This window comes from Coptis chinensis, chromosome 1, assembly GCF_015680905.1.
Source record: "Coptis chinensis isolate HL-2020 chromosome 1, ASM1568090v1, whole genome shotgun sequence".
Lineage (NCBI taxonomy): Eukaryota > Viridiplantae > Streptophyta > Magnoliopsida > Ranunculales > Ranunculaceae > Coptis > Coptis chinensis.
The window spans coordinates 36856164-36871673 of record NC_141456.1 but is presented as its reverse complement, the minus strand read 5'-3'; the positions used below and the strand labels follow the sequence as shown (position 1 = coordinate 36871673).

General features: G+C 36.9%; 1 protein-coding gene and 1 long non-coding RNA gene across 3 annotated transcripts; both read left to right on the top strand.

The window, feature by feature from the left end:
• Positions 1-384: 384 nt before the first annotated feature.
• On the top strand, positions 385-1729 carry LOC147523798 (uncharacterized). The gene is made up of 2 exons (XR_015196790.1): positions 385-743; positions 834-1729. It is a non-coding gene; the product is annotated as an uncharacterized LOC147523798 (long non-coding RNA).
• A 2492-nt stretch (positions 1730-4221) lies between these two features.
• On the top strand, positions 4222-7657 carry LOC147523797 (Phototropic-responsive NPH3 family protein). Of its 2 annotated transcripts, none has more exons than XM_086599624.1 (5): positions 4222-4377; positions 4894-5129; positions 5223-5292; positions 5418-6683; positions 6911-7657. In XM_086599624.1, the coding sequence occupies exons 2-5, from the start codon at positions 5071-5073 to the stop codon at positions 7403-7405; spliced, it is 1890 nt and encodes a 629-aa protein (XP_086455750.1). In that variant the 5' UTR covers positions 4222-4377; positions 4894-5070; the 3' UTR covers positions 7406-7657. The 2 variants fall into 2 exon arrangements, with proteins under 2 accessions (XP_086455750.1, XP_086455747.1); XM_086599621.1 differs by having other exon boundaries at positions 4240-4505.
• Positions 7658-15510: the final 7853 nt, after the last annotated feature.

Here is a 15510-nt window from a genome sequence, read left to right as displayed (position 1 = left end):
ATCTTACTATATAGAAAAATATGGGGCATGATGAATAGTGTTTTCATGTACGTCACAGGGGCATTTTGGTAATTTCACATTCTCTTTTATATATTTTTTACTTTTTTTTTGTCATTTTGTAGGGACAAAATTGTAGTTTTATATTTTTTTAAATTAATTTCTAATCATAATAGGGCGTATGTTTGGAAGGTTAAACAAATAGGGGTAAAATAGTTTTTTTCATATATGTTATAAGGGTATAATTGTAACTTTCCTTTTTTTGAATATCTAAACTTTACCATTTGTCTTCATTGGTGGGTCTCTCCTCATCAGGTGAGAAAGTTAAACAACAGCTGCATAGTTGAATACGTGCGCAGACGTGCGCAGCACGTGTCTTTTGCTAGTGAATCATAGTGGCACAGACCATCTTCCAAGGACCTTTAATGGTTCTTAAAGTACTGTTACACTAGGTCACTAGTGTCTGGGATTCCATATTTCTTTATCAAATTGAGTCAAATGGTTATGCAGATTAGACCCACAGATTCAACCACTTAATAACTACAGTGTTATTTATTCACCCAACCAACTGAAGCATTTTTCATTAGGCTTTGAAAATCTGAAGGTAGTTCTTGCTGTAAGTCTTTCTGAGCAACGTTCAATGTGTACAAGTCAAACCACTTGCTGGAACCCAATCTAACTGCTGCACCTACTGTCTATTGACATTTGACATGAGTGAATTGAAAGAAATGTTGCAACAATCAACGGTAAGTAATTATTATGTGCATTTGACAACCTTTTGTTGCATATTTGTATGGCGATGGAAAATAACTTTGAACGTGCTTTTCTCCAAACAGGATGAGAAATTTGTCTATTTGATCCAATATACACACCCACCCCAGGGGGCAGGTTGTTCCAATATGAATCTAACTTAATAATCAATGTTCCTGCAAGTCAAGACTTAAGCCGGGCCATCGTTTGGAGACTTCTGCAATTTGATTAGCGAGCAAAATATTGTCAAGCAAATTGTAGATTTGTTGTAAATTGTGCTAACTATAGGGACTACAAAGGTGATGTGATATGATGCTGTTCAATGCCTCAATGCAGCCAATGCTCATGTCAAAGTCTCACCCACAATGTTTTGATTTATTTGCATCATTTTAATATGGAACTCGATCAAGACAACCAATGTCCGCACTCCGCAGAAGCTGACCTAATATTATGCGAACTTATGTTGAAGGTCAAGTTAAGCCCCTACACAGGGCTCCTCCAACACACACACACAGTGCAACTCATAAAGTCATAATATATCCTCATGGAATTCATGCTGCTTGCTCCATTTGGTGGAATTCTTAGTAAGCTGAGGAAAAGAAGGAATTACAAGCCATCTATCCGCAGTTTGAAAAATCGAGACAGTAGAACCTGTATTACCTTGTGGTTTTGTATAACTATTCAGATCAAGAAACAAGTGTCTACTTTTTCGGTATAAAATCAGAAAGAAGTTCTCTGTGGTAGTTTTGTTCGGATGATTCATGAATTTATCAACAGCAACAACCTCTTGGCTTGGATTATTCAGTGACAATTCTTATAAAATTGTCTAAGTTTTGTATGTCTTAATGTCTTATAGCAGTATGAGTTTATCAGTGAAGATTGTAGTAATTGTACCGCCTTATTTCATAAGGTTGTTTGCTCCACGTATGGTCATTATGAGAAACAATATCAGGATATTAAGCAATATTTAATTTTCTATAAATTATAAGTTCAAATCCGTTATTTCAAATATTTTAATTTCCTCGCTAAAAATCATGATCAATGAATTACGGTGTAGTATAAGAGTAACCATGAGTAATTCATTCATACCTTTACAGATCATGATTTGCTTTCTTCACCAAACTATTGATGACCAATCAGTAAAAATAAACAATTAAATATAGCAGCCCATGGATATTCCTTCTTCATACATGATATGGTTATTTCTTAAGAAAACTTTAGGGATCCTTGACGTCTCAGGGATATGCAATTAATGATGCACTGTCAATGGTACGGACTACAATGGAAACATATTATTTCGATCTTATACAAACTAATACAATTAATTAATGGAGAGATGCCAATACCTTAAAATTTGTCAAAGGGTGCCAATCCCTTTAGTTGGGATGTAAATACCGCCCCACCCAAAAATTATGAATTTTCTGTGTGGGGGAGCTTTCGGAGGTTCATAAAACCTAAGGTTTTAGTCCGGATAACCTGAATATAGGGGAAATTCTGTGAACTCAAGTTTCTTAATCTCAGTTGATAGTACTGATTATATATGTGTACGCTCTGCGTAACACATACATCACCAATAAGCTGAAATCATAATATAGACTTGTTCTTATTCACCCGAAAAAAGATTTGTTCTATGATAGGTGATTTATCACTATGTGTTATCTAAATGGCTTTCTAAAATGAAGATAAGTTAAATATGTGTGCCATTGCTTTTGAGAGTAGCTTTAGAAATTGGCTGGTGACACCACTAAGGATGGAGGGCCCCTGTAAAAAAAAGAAAGGGTCCCCTCTTGAGGGAAGGGCTGTCTCTTGGCCCCCTAACTGGGTAGCATCGAAAACGATTCTTACAGCGTGTGGATGGCTGCATCTCACAAAGCTACAACATCCTTCCAGACCCGCAAGTCCATTAAGCATCTACGTTTCTTCCATCAAATTTACCCCTCCATGGATTCTATAATATCGAAATTGTCATCTGCCCTTATATGGAATGTAGATTGATCGAACCAACACATAGTTGGGTCTCAATTCATTGTCGACAATGATCGAGCCTATACACAGCACTGGGAACCACAGTGTGATTGTGGTCTTGTTTTGCAAGGTTTTCATCTGACATTTTGTTCCCTAATGCTTATTGCCCGGCCAAAAATATCGTCGGTCTTGTTTAAAATCAATTATATTCTTACTGGAATCAGATTTTTATGAGATACAAGGAGTACTAAAGGTTGCTCACAGAAATAAGGGTAGGATGGCCAAGTCCCAGTACTTATATCATGGACATTTCTAAGTATCTAACAGAATCCATAAAGAGATATACACTCTGGTAACGGCTCTAATCATCTAAGGGTTATATATGCTCTAGTAATTGTTTCAAAGGGTAGGATGGCCAAGTCCCAGTACTTATATATGCTCCCAAACACTGTTTTACATTTTTTTTTTTTTTTTTTTTTTTATTTATTGGCAAGCCTGTTTTAAATGAGATCAGTAACTATTTGATGCTGGTGGGGTTCGAGCCGCATATCTCTAGTATCATCACTCAAAAGTTTTACCGACTTTTCTAGTGGACACCTGCAATGCTGTTTTACATTAACGTTCTTCAATCACTTACCAGCCATATGCAATGCTTTCGATTGGTATTTGAAACGAGTTTGTAATTACCTTCAGTATATTTAGGCTCGACATACTTGATCTTGAAACGAGCATAAAATATGTTTAGGCCTTTAGGCTTGGCTTGTATTGCTTCGTAGAATCAACCTAGTATCTAAGAAGAACTTGAGCCAAAAAAAAAAAAAAGTTAAGCCATAAGTTGATGCCAAGTGGCTTAGTTTGTTTACTAACAATAGGAATAGTGTAGGTGCCGACTAGCAAAATCGGTAAAACTTTTGGGTGATGATACCAGAGGTCTGGGATCGAACTCCGCCATCATCAAAGAGAACAACAGGGATGGTATTCAAGCAAGCCTGTATTGTTCACCTGATTTTACTTCCTATTTAGGCATTTACCTAGGTTTCTAAGCTTTAACAAATCATCATTTCCATTAATTAATCAGACAAACCGAACAATCACACTCAATCTTTTATCCTATGCCAGTCAAACATTGGATCTAGACCCAAAGAGGATCCAATGCATAACAAGTCTAATGAAACCTCAAAACAGTCAAACTAAATCATATAATATATAACATGTTGGAGATTTGAAGCTTACTCATTGTTGTAGCAACATCAATTGGGTAAATGCATTCCCTTGATTTCATACCATAAGGAGACAATGTCTTAAAATACTATGTTCCAAGAGCGTGTTATTTTTCTGTAAATATAGTTACTATCATGGGCTATTTCGATTGCGCGCGAATTATATAATATGCTCTGGGCTTACTCTATTTGCTAAAGCTACCTTTGATGGTGATACACATACATCCTTTTCTTTTCACCAACACCACCACCTTTTTTTTTTTTTTTTTTTTTTCTTAATATAGTTTCTAACTTAGATATTTTTCTTGTTCTTTAAAATTTTTCAATGAAGTTTTATAACATAATTATGTTTGACTAAAATAATGCAAGCTAGGCTGAAGAAGAAACTTGAAAGGAGCAATGATGAGAAGAGTGTAGTGGGGAACGGTTAAGCACGTGCGCGTGGGTATCACTCTTACAGTTAAAACATAATTAGAACTTGAAAGACATAGCTGGAGTTGTTTTTCTTGGCAGAGTAGTTGGTTGGTGTTTCTGCATGTGGAGAAGAATCAAACTTCATATTTTTTTTTTCAGGTTCTTGTTCATATGTTTTTTTTTCGTTTGTTTTGATGTTCTAGAAGTCTTAGAGATGTAGGGTTGGTTTCGTTGGTTGGTTTTTGCTTATAAAGCTCTGTTTCTTCTCTGTTTTCTTTGCCTTCTCACTTTTAAGTTGGTGCAACTTGATTTTTGATTGATTATGGATTGTATACTGGATTTGTTTTTTTTTTATATAATACATGTCTAAATCAAAAGGGGTTACTGAATTTGATTGAAATGACATCACATTTGAGTCCAGTAGATGGCTTTTTGTTTGTGTGTGTGTGTGTGTGTGTGTGTTTTGTTTTTTTAACAATTATGCTTTTGAATTTTATATATTTTTTCTCTCTTTATGTACTAATAACTGGATAGGATTTTGTTGCAGGAAATGGGTGTTTCTTAACTGTTTTTCAGTCTGAAGAACCAGCCTAGCTTGCTTGTTATTATTGGAGGGTGTTTGTGAATTATAACTGTACGTGTGTTAAAACAGAAGCTTTTCTACCAGTTCTGAAGGTGGTATTATTTTTTTAATTATGCTGATGAACACCCAATAAGCCTAGACATGAAGTTCATGAAACTTGGATCTCGTCCTGATACTTTCTATACTACTGAGGCTGTAAGGTATGAGTTTCATCTTTCTTTTTATCTTTCCTTTGTTTCTTAGGACTATTTGATGAAGTATGTGTATTTTTAATGCCTTCCCTATAAATATAGGTCTGTCTCCACAGAAGTCTCTAGTGATCTTATAATTCAAGTCAAGGACTGTAGATATATGCTGCACAAGGTAAAATTGAAGCTTATATGAGTTTTTGTACTACGATTTCCATGACTGAATTGAAGCAGTTGGATTAAATTGTACTAGTTTTTTTCTTAGGCTTGTGTGATTTATTCCTTTGCTTCTTGTTACAGTTTCCTCTGCTCTCAAAGTGCTTGCGTTTACAGCGACTATGTGTGGAATCATCTAACTCCCCCCAACCACAAATTATCCAGCTACCTGACTTCCCCGGTGGAGTTGAAGCTTTTGAGACTTGTGCCAAGTTCTGTTATGGTATTACAATTACAGTCAGTGCTTTCAACATTGTGGCACTTCGGTGCGCTGCTGAATATCTCCAGATGACAGAGGATGTGGAGAAGGGGAACCTTAAATACAAGCTTGACGTCTTCTTCGGTTCCTGCATTCTTCGTGGGTGGAAGGACTCGATATTGGCTTTGCAAAGCACTAAGTTCTTGCCTTTATGGTGCGAAGATCTTGGAATCACAAGCCGGTGTGTTGATGCTGTTGCCTCCAAAGTTTTAGCTCATCCCACAAAGGTGAATTTGTCTCACAGTTACTCTAGAGGAGGTAGAGACGATGCTTCATTATGTAATGGAACCGAGAGCCATAGACACAGACCTGTTTCAAAGGGGTGGTGGGCTGAGGATTTAGCCGAATTGGGTATAGACCTTTACTGGAGAACAATGGTGGCAATCAAATCTGGTGGAAAAGTACCCTCTAATCTGATAGGTGATGCGCTGAAGATTTATGCATCACGATGGCTACCCAACATATCAAAAGATGGATATATCAGTAAACGAGAAAAATCCAATCCTGATACAGACTCGTTTGAAGAATTAACCTCAAAGCATCGGTTTCTTTTGGAATCAATAATAAGCTTACTTCCAATGGAGAAAGGTTCTGCCTCCTGCAGTTTCTTGCTCAAGCTATTGAAGGCTGCAAACATACTTGGTGCCTCTTCTGCTGCAAAAATGGAGTTGGCGAGACGAGTGGGATTTCAGCTTGAGGAAGCAACAGTCACTGATTTATTAATTCCTTCCCTATCACAGACAGATGAGACACTCTATGATGTCGATATAGTCATCACAATACTAGAGCATTTCATGTTGCAAGGGCAGAGCCCCCCAACAAGCCCACCAAGAGCTAAATTTGGTTTTGAAAGGAGGAGGTCTCGATCAGCAGAGAATGTCGATTTTGAGTTTCAAGAGGGTAGAAGGTCTTCTTCAGCATCACATAGTTCAAAACTGAAGGTGGCAAAACTTATAGATCGGTATCAGCAGGAGATTGCTCACGATGTAAATTTGCCTTTGTCCAAGGTGATTGCACTTGCTGAGGCCATTCCAGATTTTGCAAGAATTGATCACGATGATCTCTACAAAGCCATTGACATTTTTCTAAAGGTAAACTACTTTAGGCGGTATCTTTTGGCCACCGCTTCTTGCTATACTTGAGCTCCTCGGTAGTCCCTTTTTTGAGATATACTTGTCTTTTACAACTTGGGCAATGCCCTTCCTCATTTTGGTTCCCTGGACGGTTTCGTTAGTCCTATTAGATGTAGATGTGTAAACATATGTAATTTCCTTTAATTCACAAAATGGTATTTTGATTTCTCTCTTTTGCCATACAGTCACATCCGGACCTGAACAAGAGTGAAAGGAAGCGTTTGTGTCGAGTTCTAGACTGCAAGAAGCTGTCCATGGAAGCTTGCATGCATGCTGCGCAGAATGAGCTACTCCCACTTAGGGTAGTGGTGCAAGTCCTCTTTTTCGAACAAGCAAGAGCAGTCATGGCTGGTGGTCAAGTGACCGAGCTGCCTAGTAACATTAAGGCACTCTTAGCCACCCACGAAAGCAACCTGTCAAAGAATCCACCATTTAGCAGCGCAGGTACTTGTCCAACAGAGGATGAGTGGAGCGTCTCTGGCCTTAAATCACCAAAGTCGAAGCTGTCAACTCTTCGAATGAAGCTAGCTGAAGAGGACGACATCGATGAAAGTTTCATCAACCATGATGGTGTTTTGAAAAACTCCAAATTCAAGGCCATTTGCTCACTTCCTGGCAGACCCAAGAGGATGTTTAGTAAGTTATGGCCTAGTAACAGAAGTGTGAGTGAAAGGCATTGATGCATAACGACAATATGTAGATGCCACTACACAAGGTCTCTTAGCCTCTTAGGTTGGGAAAACTCCCATTTTCCATTGTTGTTGTACTCTATGGTAGGTAATAAACAACTAATCTTTTAGGCAATCCAGAAAGGAACTCTGCGGTTTTCGAAAGGTGGAAACATCCTGGGATCTCAGATCTGTAGATCGACAAATGTGAAACTCAATTTATTGTCTGTATCTAGTTCATATATATATATATATATATATATATATATATATATATATATATATATATATATCAAAGTTGTCATTTATGTGTTTTGACTTGATAGTATGCGTCAGTAGTGTTCTTTCTGTCTTTGTGGCTTAATAGGAATCTTAGTACTACGGGTAGAATTATACGTTTGCTGCTAGAATCTTTGTAGAATTTGGGGACTGCTTTCATCTAAATTACCATAATGCAACAAAAAATACGGAAAGAGACAGGAAAACAACCTTCTGTAGATGTCGTTGCTCAGAACGAAATCAGAAAATGACACAAACCTACTTACGGCTATAAAATAATTGATAGCATAAAGAAAATTAAACCCAAGATGGGAAAACAGAATAAATGTCAATGTCAAGCCATAACTCAAATTTATTATCTTATCAAGATTTGAAAATCTAAGTTATAAATGTTATAATCTAAGTTATAAATGTTATCCTTTCTATATCATACCAGAACTGGCTTCAACCTCTCATCATATAGTATATGCTTGGAAGTATGAAGCAAAAACATCAAACTAATTCAATATTGTTGGTCTGCACTGAGTGCAGAAATGAATAAATTGGATTCTGATGCTGGACCACGTCAAAATAAAGTGGTTAGCCGCATAGCCATCATTTAGCAACACAAGCGAAATTAGAATCCGTCTAGAGGGTGAAAATTACTCTTCATCATAGCTAATGACCCGATCGGAGTTGGTACGAGGCGGTTTGGTCTATACAAAGTTACTCTTCTTCATAGACAAGGTGGAGGCGGTTGGGTCTACACAAAATAGAGCATCAGCGAGAGCCTAGTTAGAAAAATAGATGTGCAATGAAAAGTTCAAAGTGTAGGGAACACATGGAACTTGAATTTGCACAAATCCATTGAGAAATGAATGAGTAATTTGTCTTCCAAATTAACCCACATGAAATGAAATGGCTAAGAAAAACATTTAGTCCCACATGGGAAGAAAACCAAAGAGTTGTTAAGTTTATAATGCCTAATTGGGTTGGGCCATAAGGGGTACCACTAATTTTCTGTGGAGACGGAATGTGCAACGGTATGAAACGTTGTTGCATTATATCGAAAAAGAGCAACCTTTGGAAAGAGACAACAATTTGAAACGTTGTTTTATGCAGAAAAGGTGCACCCTAAATATCGGACGTTTTTGCATGAAGAGACATCTCTTTCAACCTCTCTGTTGTCTCTTTCAACTTCTCTGGTCTTAGTCAAAACACAATATTAAGTTTACTGATTCTGTGAAATTAAAATGCTGCTTTTCATAGAAGGAAAAATTTGTTCTATCTTGGGAGACAGTTTCCCATCCAATCTTGAAGCACCGTGAGGGTAAAAATCTGTCTTAAGGACATAGTGAATCTGCACTATGCTCGGATTGCAATTTTCGTACTTCGTACAAAATAGAGAAATGTTTGTACTCCTATTGGTAATTGGTAAAATGCAAGTATAATTGGGTTGTGGTTCCTAACAAGCCTTCGGACTAGGTTCCTTTCGGGGTTGATGAGCCTTCAGACTAGGGTATGTGTGGGTCTGTCTTTAACCTCTCTCTCTCTCTCTCTCTCTCTCTTTCTATACTAGCATTCTGGGCACGCGCTGATGAGCGTGAAACCTATTCTGGCACGCGCGATGCGCCTATTGTTTTTCACACTTATTTTATGCTACATATCCGAAACTGAAATCAATCGAATCAATAAAAAACCACGATTCCAAAATTCAAATTTGAATCTCCAACCCGATTGTTGCTCTAGATGTAAGGAGGTCCCACTAACTATAGTTAGCAATTCGGCGAATTATTTGTTTAATTCGGAAAACGTTTAAAAAAGTCGTATTTGTCAATGATACAGAATAATTCATTAATTCGACAAGAAATCATTAATTCGTGAATTATTCGTATTTTCACTATAAGTTTGTTGAGTATGTTGTCAAATTTTATCGTAATTTTTTATTTTTAGTTTCGTATTATACTTGAATTACTTATAAACCCGAACTTTTGCGGTTTCCATTTTTTTTAATTGCCGTTTCCTTTTTTTTTTTATCCGAATTGAAAAAACAAATTCTTATCGAAGCTCGAATTTTATTTGAATATTTTCCGTATCGAATTTTTGCCGTATTACGAATTGCTAACTATGCCACTAAACCACTAATTTAGACTATGTATGTTAAATTTGTCGGGATAAAAAAAAAATCTGAAAATTTGTCTAGAATTTATAATGAAATTGTCGAAATTTCAGGTGGAATTATCGAAATTTCGGATGAAATTGTCGAAATTTCGGATGGCATAGGATGTGGCATGGGTTGTAATAATAGTGTGAAAATTTGTCCAAAATTTCCAATGACATTGTCGAAATTTCAGATGGCATGGAATGTGGTATGGGTTGTAATAATAGTGTTTGGCAAGGACAAAATTTAAAAAACGAAAAAACGACGTGTGAAAACACATTGTAGGTGGGGATATATATATATATATATATATATATATACGGTTTGTCTAGAGTGCCACTCTTATAGTGACACTCTTATCTCACTCTTCTCTTGAGCCGCCGGATCTCGCCCTCAAGATCTGAAGATCTCAATGAGGGTAAAAACGTATTTTCCTCATCATCTTCTCAAAAAAAGAAAAAAAAAAAACCGATCTAACAAAAAAAAAAAGAGGGATCGACTTTATCAGAACCCAATTCCATCACCATTAACGACCACCTAAAAAAACAGATCTAGCAAAAAAAAAGAGGGATCGACTATAGTAATTACATATTTCCATCGCCATTAACGACCACCTGAGCTCTCTAAACTTCACTCTCTCTCGAGTTCTAATTAAGGTATGCTTCCATTAACACATTTTATTCTCTACTTTGGCCTGAAATCGTATTTGTATAAATTGGTTAGTTACTTGATGTACATTGTATCAATTGGTTCAGAAAAAAGTGTGTTGTATCTTGTAGTATTTTAGTCCTTGTAAACTTGTAAGCACGACTCGGACTTGTGCGTTTTGAGGAGTCGAGTAACCCATTTTTTTTCCCCGTTGAGTATACTAAGTGGATAGATGATTTTGGCGAGTATTTGTCCATCAAACTGCAATAGTGAAAATCCGTGAGTAGTAAGTAATAACTAAGATTTTGAGGAACATTAGCACCGATGAGGAAAAGAAACGCGCAGCCAATCTACCTATATGCATATATGGTAGCAAATGTGGCACATTTGATTGGTGCCTAAGCAATAAGCATACAACATGGTAGAGGTACCCTTGGAGTTGATTCCTCTTCTAGACAGGTTCTCGTATGCAAACCGGGTTCTAAAGAAGTAGAACCATATATACAATTCGTCAGAGTCGAGAGTTGTCGGACCATTGGATCCACTATGTTCAAGAGAGACATACGTTTGCTTTTGGGCAACCACCAAAGTTAATAGAACGACAACCAACATAAGCATGATAACTTTCGCTCATCATATATCTATCCGGAAAACCTTTTCGCTATGCAATCAAAATCCTAAATTACCAAAAAAATATTCTTCATGTCGATTCTCAGAAGAGTTTTGAACTCGTCCGAGTTCGTGAAGTAGCATATTCGGTGAACTCTATCGAGTTTTGAACTCTGTCGAAGTTCGTGAACTAGCATATTCGGTGAACTCGCCGAAGTTCGGTGAACTCTATCGAGTTTTGAAACTGTTAGAGTTCACCGAACTCGACAGAGTTCGTTAGAGTTCGGTGAACTAGCATATTCGGTGAACTCGCCGAGTTCGGTGAACTCTATCGAGTTTTGAACTTTTCGAGTTCGGTGAACTAGCATATTCGGTGAACTCGCCGAGTTTTGAACTTTGTCGAGTTGGTGAACTCTATCATAGTTTTGAACTCTGGCAGAGTTCGGTGAACTAGCATATTCGGTGAACTCTGTCAGAGTTCGGTGAACTCTATCAGAGTTTTGAACTCTGTTAGAGTTCGGTGAACTAGCATATTCGGTGAACTCTATCAGAGTTTTGAACTATGTCAGAGTTCGGTGAACTAGCATATTCGGTGAACTCTGTCAGAGTTTTGAATTCTATTAGAGTTTTGAACTCTGTCAGAGTTCGGTGAACTCTATCAGAGTTTTGAACTCTGTTAGAGTTCGGTGAACTAGCATATTCGGTGAACTCGTCGAGTTTTGAATTCTATCGAGTTTTGAACTCGCCGAGTTCGGTGAACTCTATCGAAGTTTTGAACTCTTTCAGACTTCGTGAACTAGCATATTCGGTGAACTCTGGCAGAGTTTTGAATTCTATCAGAGTTTTGAACTCTGGCAGAGTTCGGTGAACTCTTTCAGAGTTTTGAACTCTGTTAGAGTTTTGAACTCTGTCGAGTTGGTGAACTAGCATATTCGGTGAACTCGCCGAGTTTGGTGAACTAGCATATTCGTGAACTCGCCGAGTTTTGAATTCTATATCGAGTTTTGAACTAGGGAGTTCGTGAACTCTGCCGAAGTTTTGATGTTTAAGTTATTTACACTGTTTATGTACATTGGGATTTTTGACTGTTTAAGTTATTTATATTTTTAATTTTTTTGATTTATAGAAATGGAGACAGAGACATCAATGTTATGTTTATCCAAGTTCAAAATAAATAAATCATTCAATCAAACAATGAAGTTATGAACTTATTGTCTCTCCTATTGATATCACTAGATTTTTATTTGAGGCCATATCGACTGGAGTACTGCTTGCTTGATTCAAAATAAATACATAGCTCTGTTTCAGGTAACTGTTCTATCTTTCTATTTTTTTTTTTTTTTTTTTTTTTTTTTTTTTTTTTTTTTTTTTTTTGAATTCAATTCTTTTGAATTCTAGACACCCATTTTGTACTTTCCCTGTTGATATCACCCATTCTTAAAATGAAGTTAAGAATGCATGAAAACCAAAATAAAAATTTGAACCTAGCTAGTGGTCATCCATCTAACACAAGTTTCACAAGATTTCGAGTATAACAAAATTTATATTTTTGCAAGTATAGCGGATATATATAGATACGTTCCGTAAGATCCACATCCATCCCCATAATCCCTTTACAGGGTGCCCATAGTCTCCATTAAGTTATAGGGCTTTCATGTTGCACTTTCCCTCGGGAACTTTGTTAGTAGTGTTCCAGTCACACTTCACAAGAAAGGATGTAATGTGGACGAGGTCGGTTTTGTCACAACCCAAGTAACATCTAATTTCTGATTATTAAGAAAAATATAATAAACAATGATATCGCGGAGCTTCAATTGACTCTTACTTTTGCTCTCACTTATCCCAAGTTTCAACTAGTTATGTTACTGGTGGTTGAACTCTATGAAAGTCGTTAATGATTGGAATATGGAAGATGCCAAGATGGTATCTTTTATTATAGAATCCATGTCATCCAATCTGTTATTTTATTACAAGAAAAATATATAATATAAGTACAGATAATTCTTATAGAATTCATGTTAATAGTACTGACACCTTTCAGGTCAAAACAAGGTAAGTAATAAGTTTTTGCTACGACGATCTCCACGAGACCACGATGTGTAGATCATCCTCGCCAAAAGTCATGAGTAACTCTATGCTGTTGAGCTTCATATAAGTGTTCCTTTGATTTATTAGCTTACACATCCTTTGGAACAACATCAATAGCAAAACAGTACATACTCATGTATACTGAATTACTGATAAAATTTACCCAAAAATAATAAAAATAAAAATAATGTATACTGATAAATCAATTTAGTTTTTGAGTTAGAGACTTAAGATCGAGTATCGACAGTTGTTCCCCTTTGATTAGGGGTGGTCATCGAGTCGAGCGAGCCGAGTATTGGCATGCTCAGATTCGGCTCGTGAGTTTTCGAGTCGAGTTCGAGCCGAGGTCAAACTCAATGTCGAGCTCCACTTTGTGCTCAAACTCGACTCGATTTGAATTATAATTAGCTCGAGCTCGACTCGACTCGACTCGTTTTACAAAACGAGCTCGAGTGAAGCTCGACTGCTCGAGCTCGAGACTCGTAGGTCATGAGCTTGCATCCGGAAACGATGGGCATATATACTCAAAATTGTTGAATAAACCCCATTTTTGTATGATTTAAGTACAAAAATTCCAAAAACGTATTACATTTCAGTTTTCACAATGTAGGAAGCGATCCAAACTACCATCAACATCCAAAACATTACAAAAAGCTATTACATACCAACACTTATAAAATAGATAGCCAAAATTATGACAAAATCACTTTTGCCATATCTCTATTTTCTAACTTTATTGGCTGCAACACTCTTGTTTGGTTCAATTGTTTCTACATTTGTTGCAAGTCCCAACACTTTAACTTCTCACCGCCACCATGAGTATCAACTATGGCACACCCAAAAAGAAAACCTACAATAATAATAATACGCTTAATCACATGTCTAGTTACTAAAATTGATATGCTACAAAATCAAATAAACGTTACCTAAGAAATTCTTTTAAGTTTAGATGTTGTAAAACTTCAACTCACATGCATAAACTAAAAGAGGTTAGACATGAAAACAAATTGTTGAAAGGCAACAATAAATAATGAAAAGGATCTCGCTTGTTACGACTCCATTCTGCAGCCTTCAACTTTCGGGCTCCTCACTAGATCGACTAAGAAAGGCTTAGCTCTAGCCGCTATCAAAAACCGCCATCCTCCGCTCTCGCCTTACAGCAGAAAGCACTACCCTTGCCATTGATAACACGAGCTGCCGTGATCAAAATGCACTTTGACCCAATGAATTCGAGAGGACACCAACCTACAACACCTCCATTAGATTTCTTAATAGGTTTATATACGCTTTGCACCAAAGTTCTAAATATCCGTCCACATAATTCGAAAGTGTTCTCGAGGATCACGAATGGTTTAGTTTAGATCAATCAAAGACAACATCATTTCTATGCCTCATTATTTCCCGGATCGTAATAGCTTTATATTTGATAAAGCTCTCTTTCATGCTTTTAAGGCCTGGAACCGAAAGTACCACCAAATTCCACCCATTCTCTTCAAGTCCAAGTAGGCGGTTTGATGCATGATCGAGATGCATACCACAATCTGCTAGAGAATGAACAAGAGAGAAGGATATGTGAAATAGTTTCAGCCTTCCTTCTTGCATAAGGGGCACATTGGGTTTCATTTATGCATTCTCAAAGCAATAGTGGCTTTAGTGGGCCATGTTCATGTAAGCCTTCCACGTAAATAATCGAACTCGGCCGCAGGCTTTCAAAGTTGGTTTATTGATGCTTGATGACATACCTTGATTGCTAGCAGCAGTATTCCACAAAGCTTTAAAGGCTGTGAAAAAGTCCCACCTCTTAATAAAAGCTTATGGCCTAAGAAATTCTTTTAAGTTTAGATGTTGTAAAACTTCAACTCACACGCGTACAAACTAAAAGAGGTTACCTGACTTGCTAGTTTTCCGAATCACGCATGTCTTTTGGTGCCTAAGAAGGCTAGTGGTGGATCCTGTAACAACAACAAGCTTTTTAAAACAATGGTTACACTTAGCCTTCTTTCGTCCATCCTCATTTACTTCAGAAAAATCTTCCCATGCTGTCGACGTCTTCCTCTTGTTTGTAGTCTTTGCAGATTCAACATGATCAGTTCCATCATCACCACTTACGTTAATAACATTTTCGGCATCAATGACGCTACTAGCTGTTGAAGGAGGAACAGAATTTGAAGCCATTTGCTCGAGCATATCTAGTTAAAACCAACATTGAAATTATAAGATTTTAAGAAAATAAAACCAAGAAAAACACATGGAACTAAACTAAATATCAAATATTAAACATACAATTCAGAATTTCTAGTTCGAATCACAATCTAAGAAACCCTAACATAACAAAAACCATAATGAAGTTGTA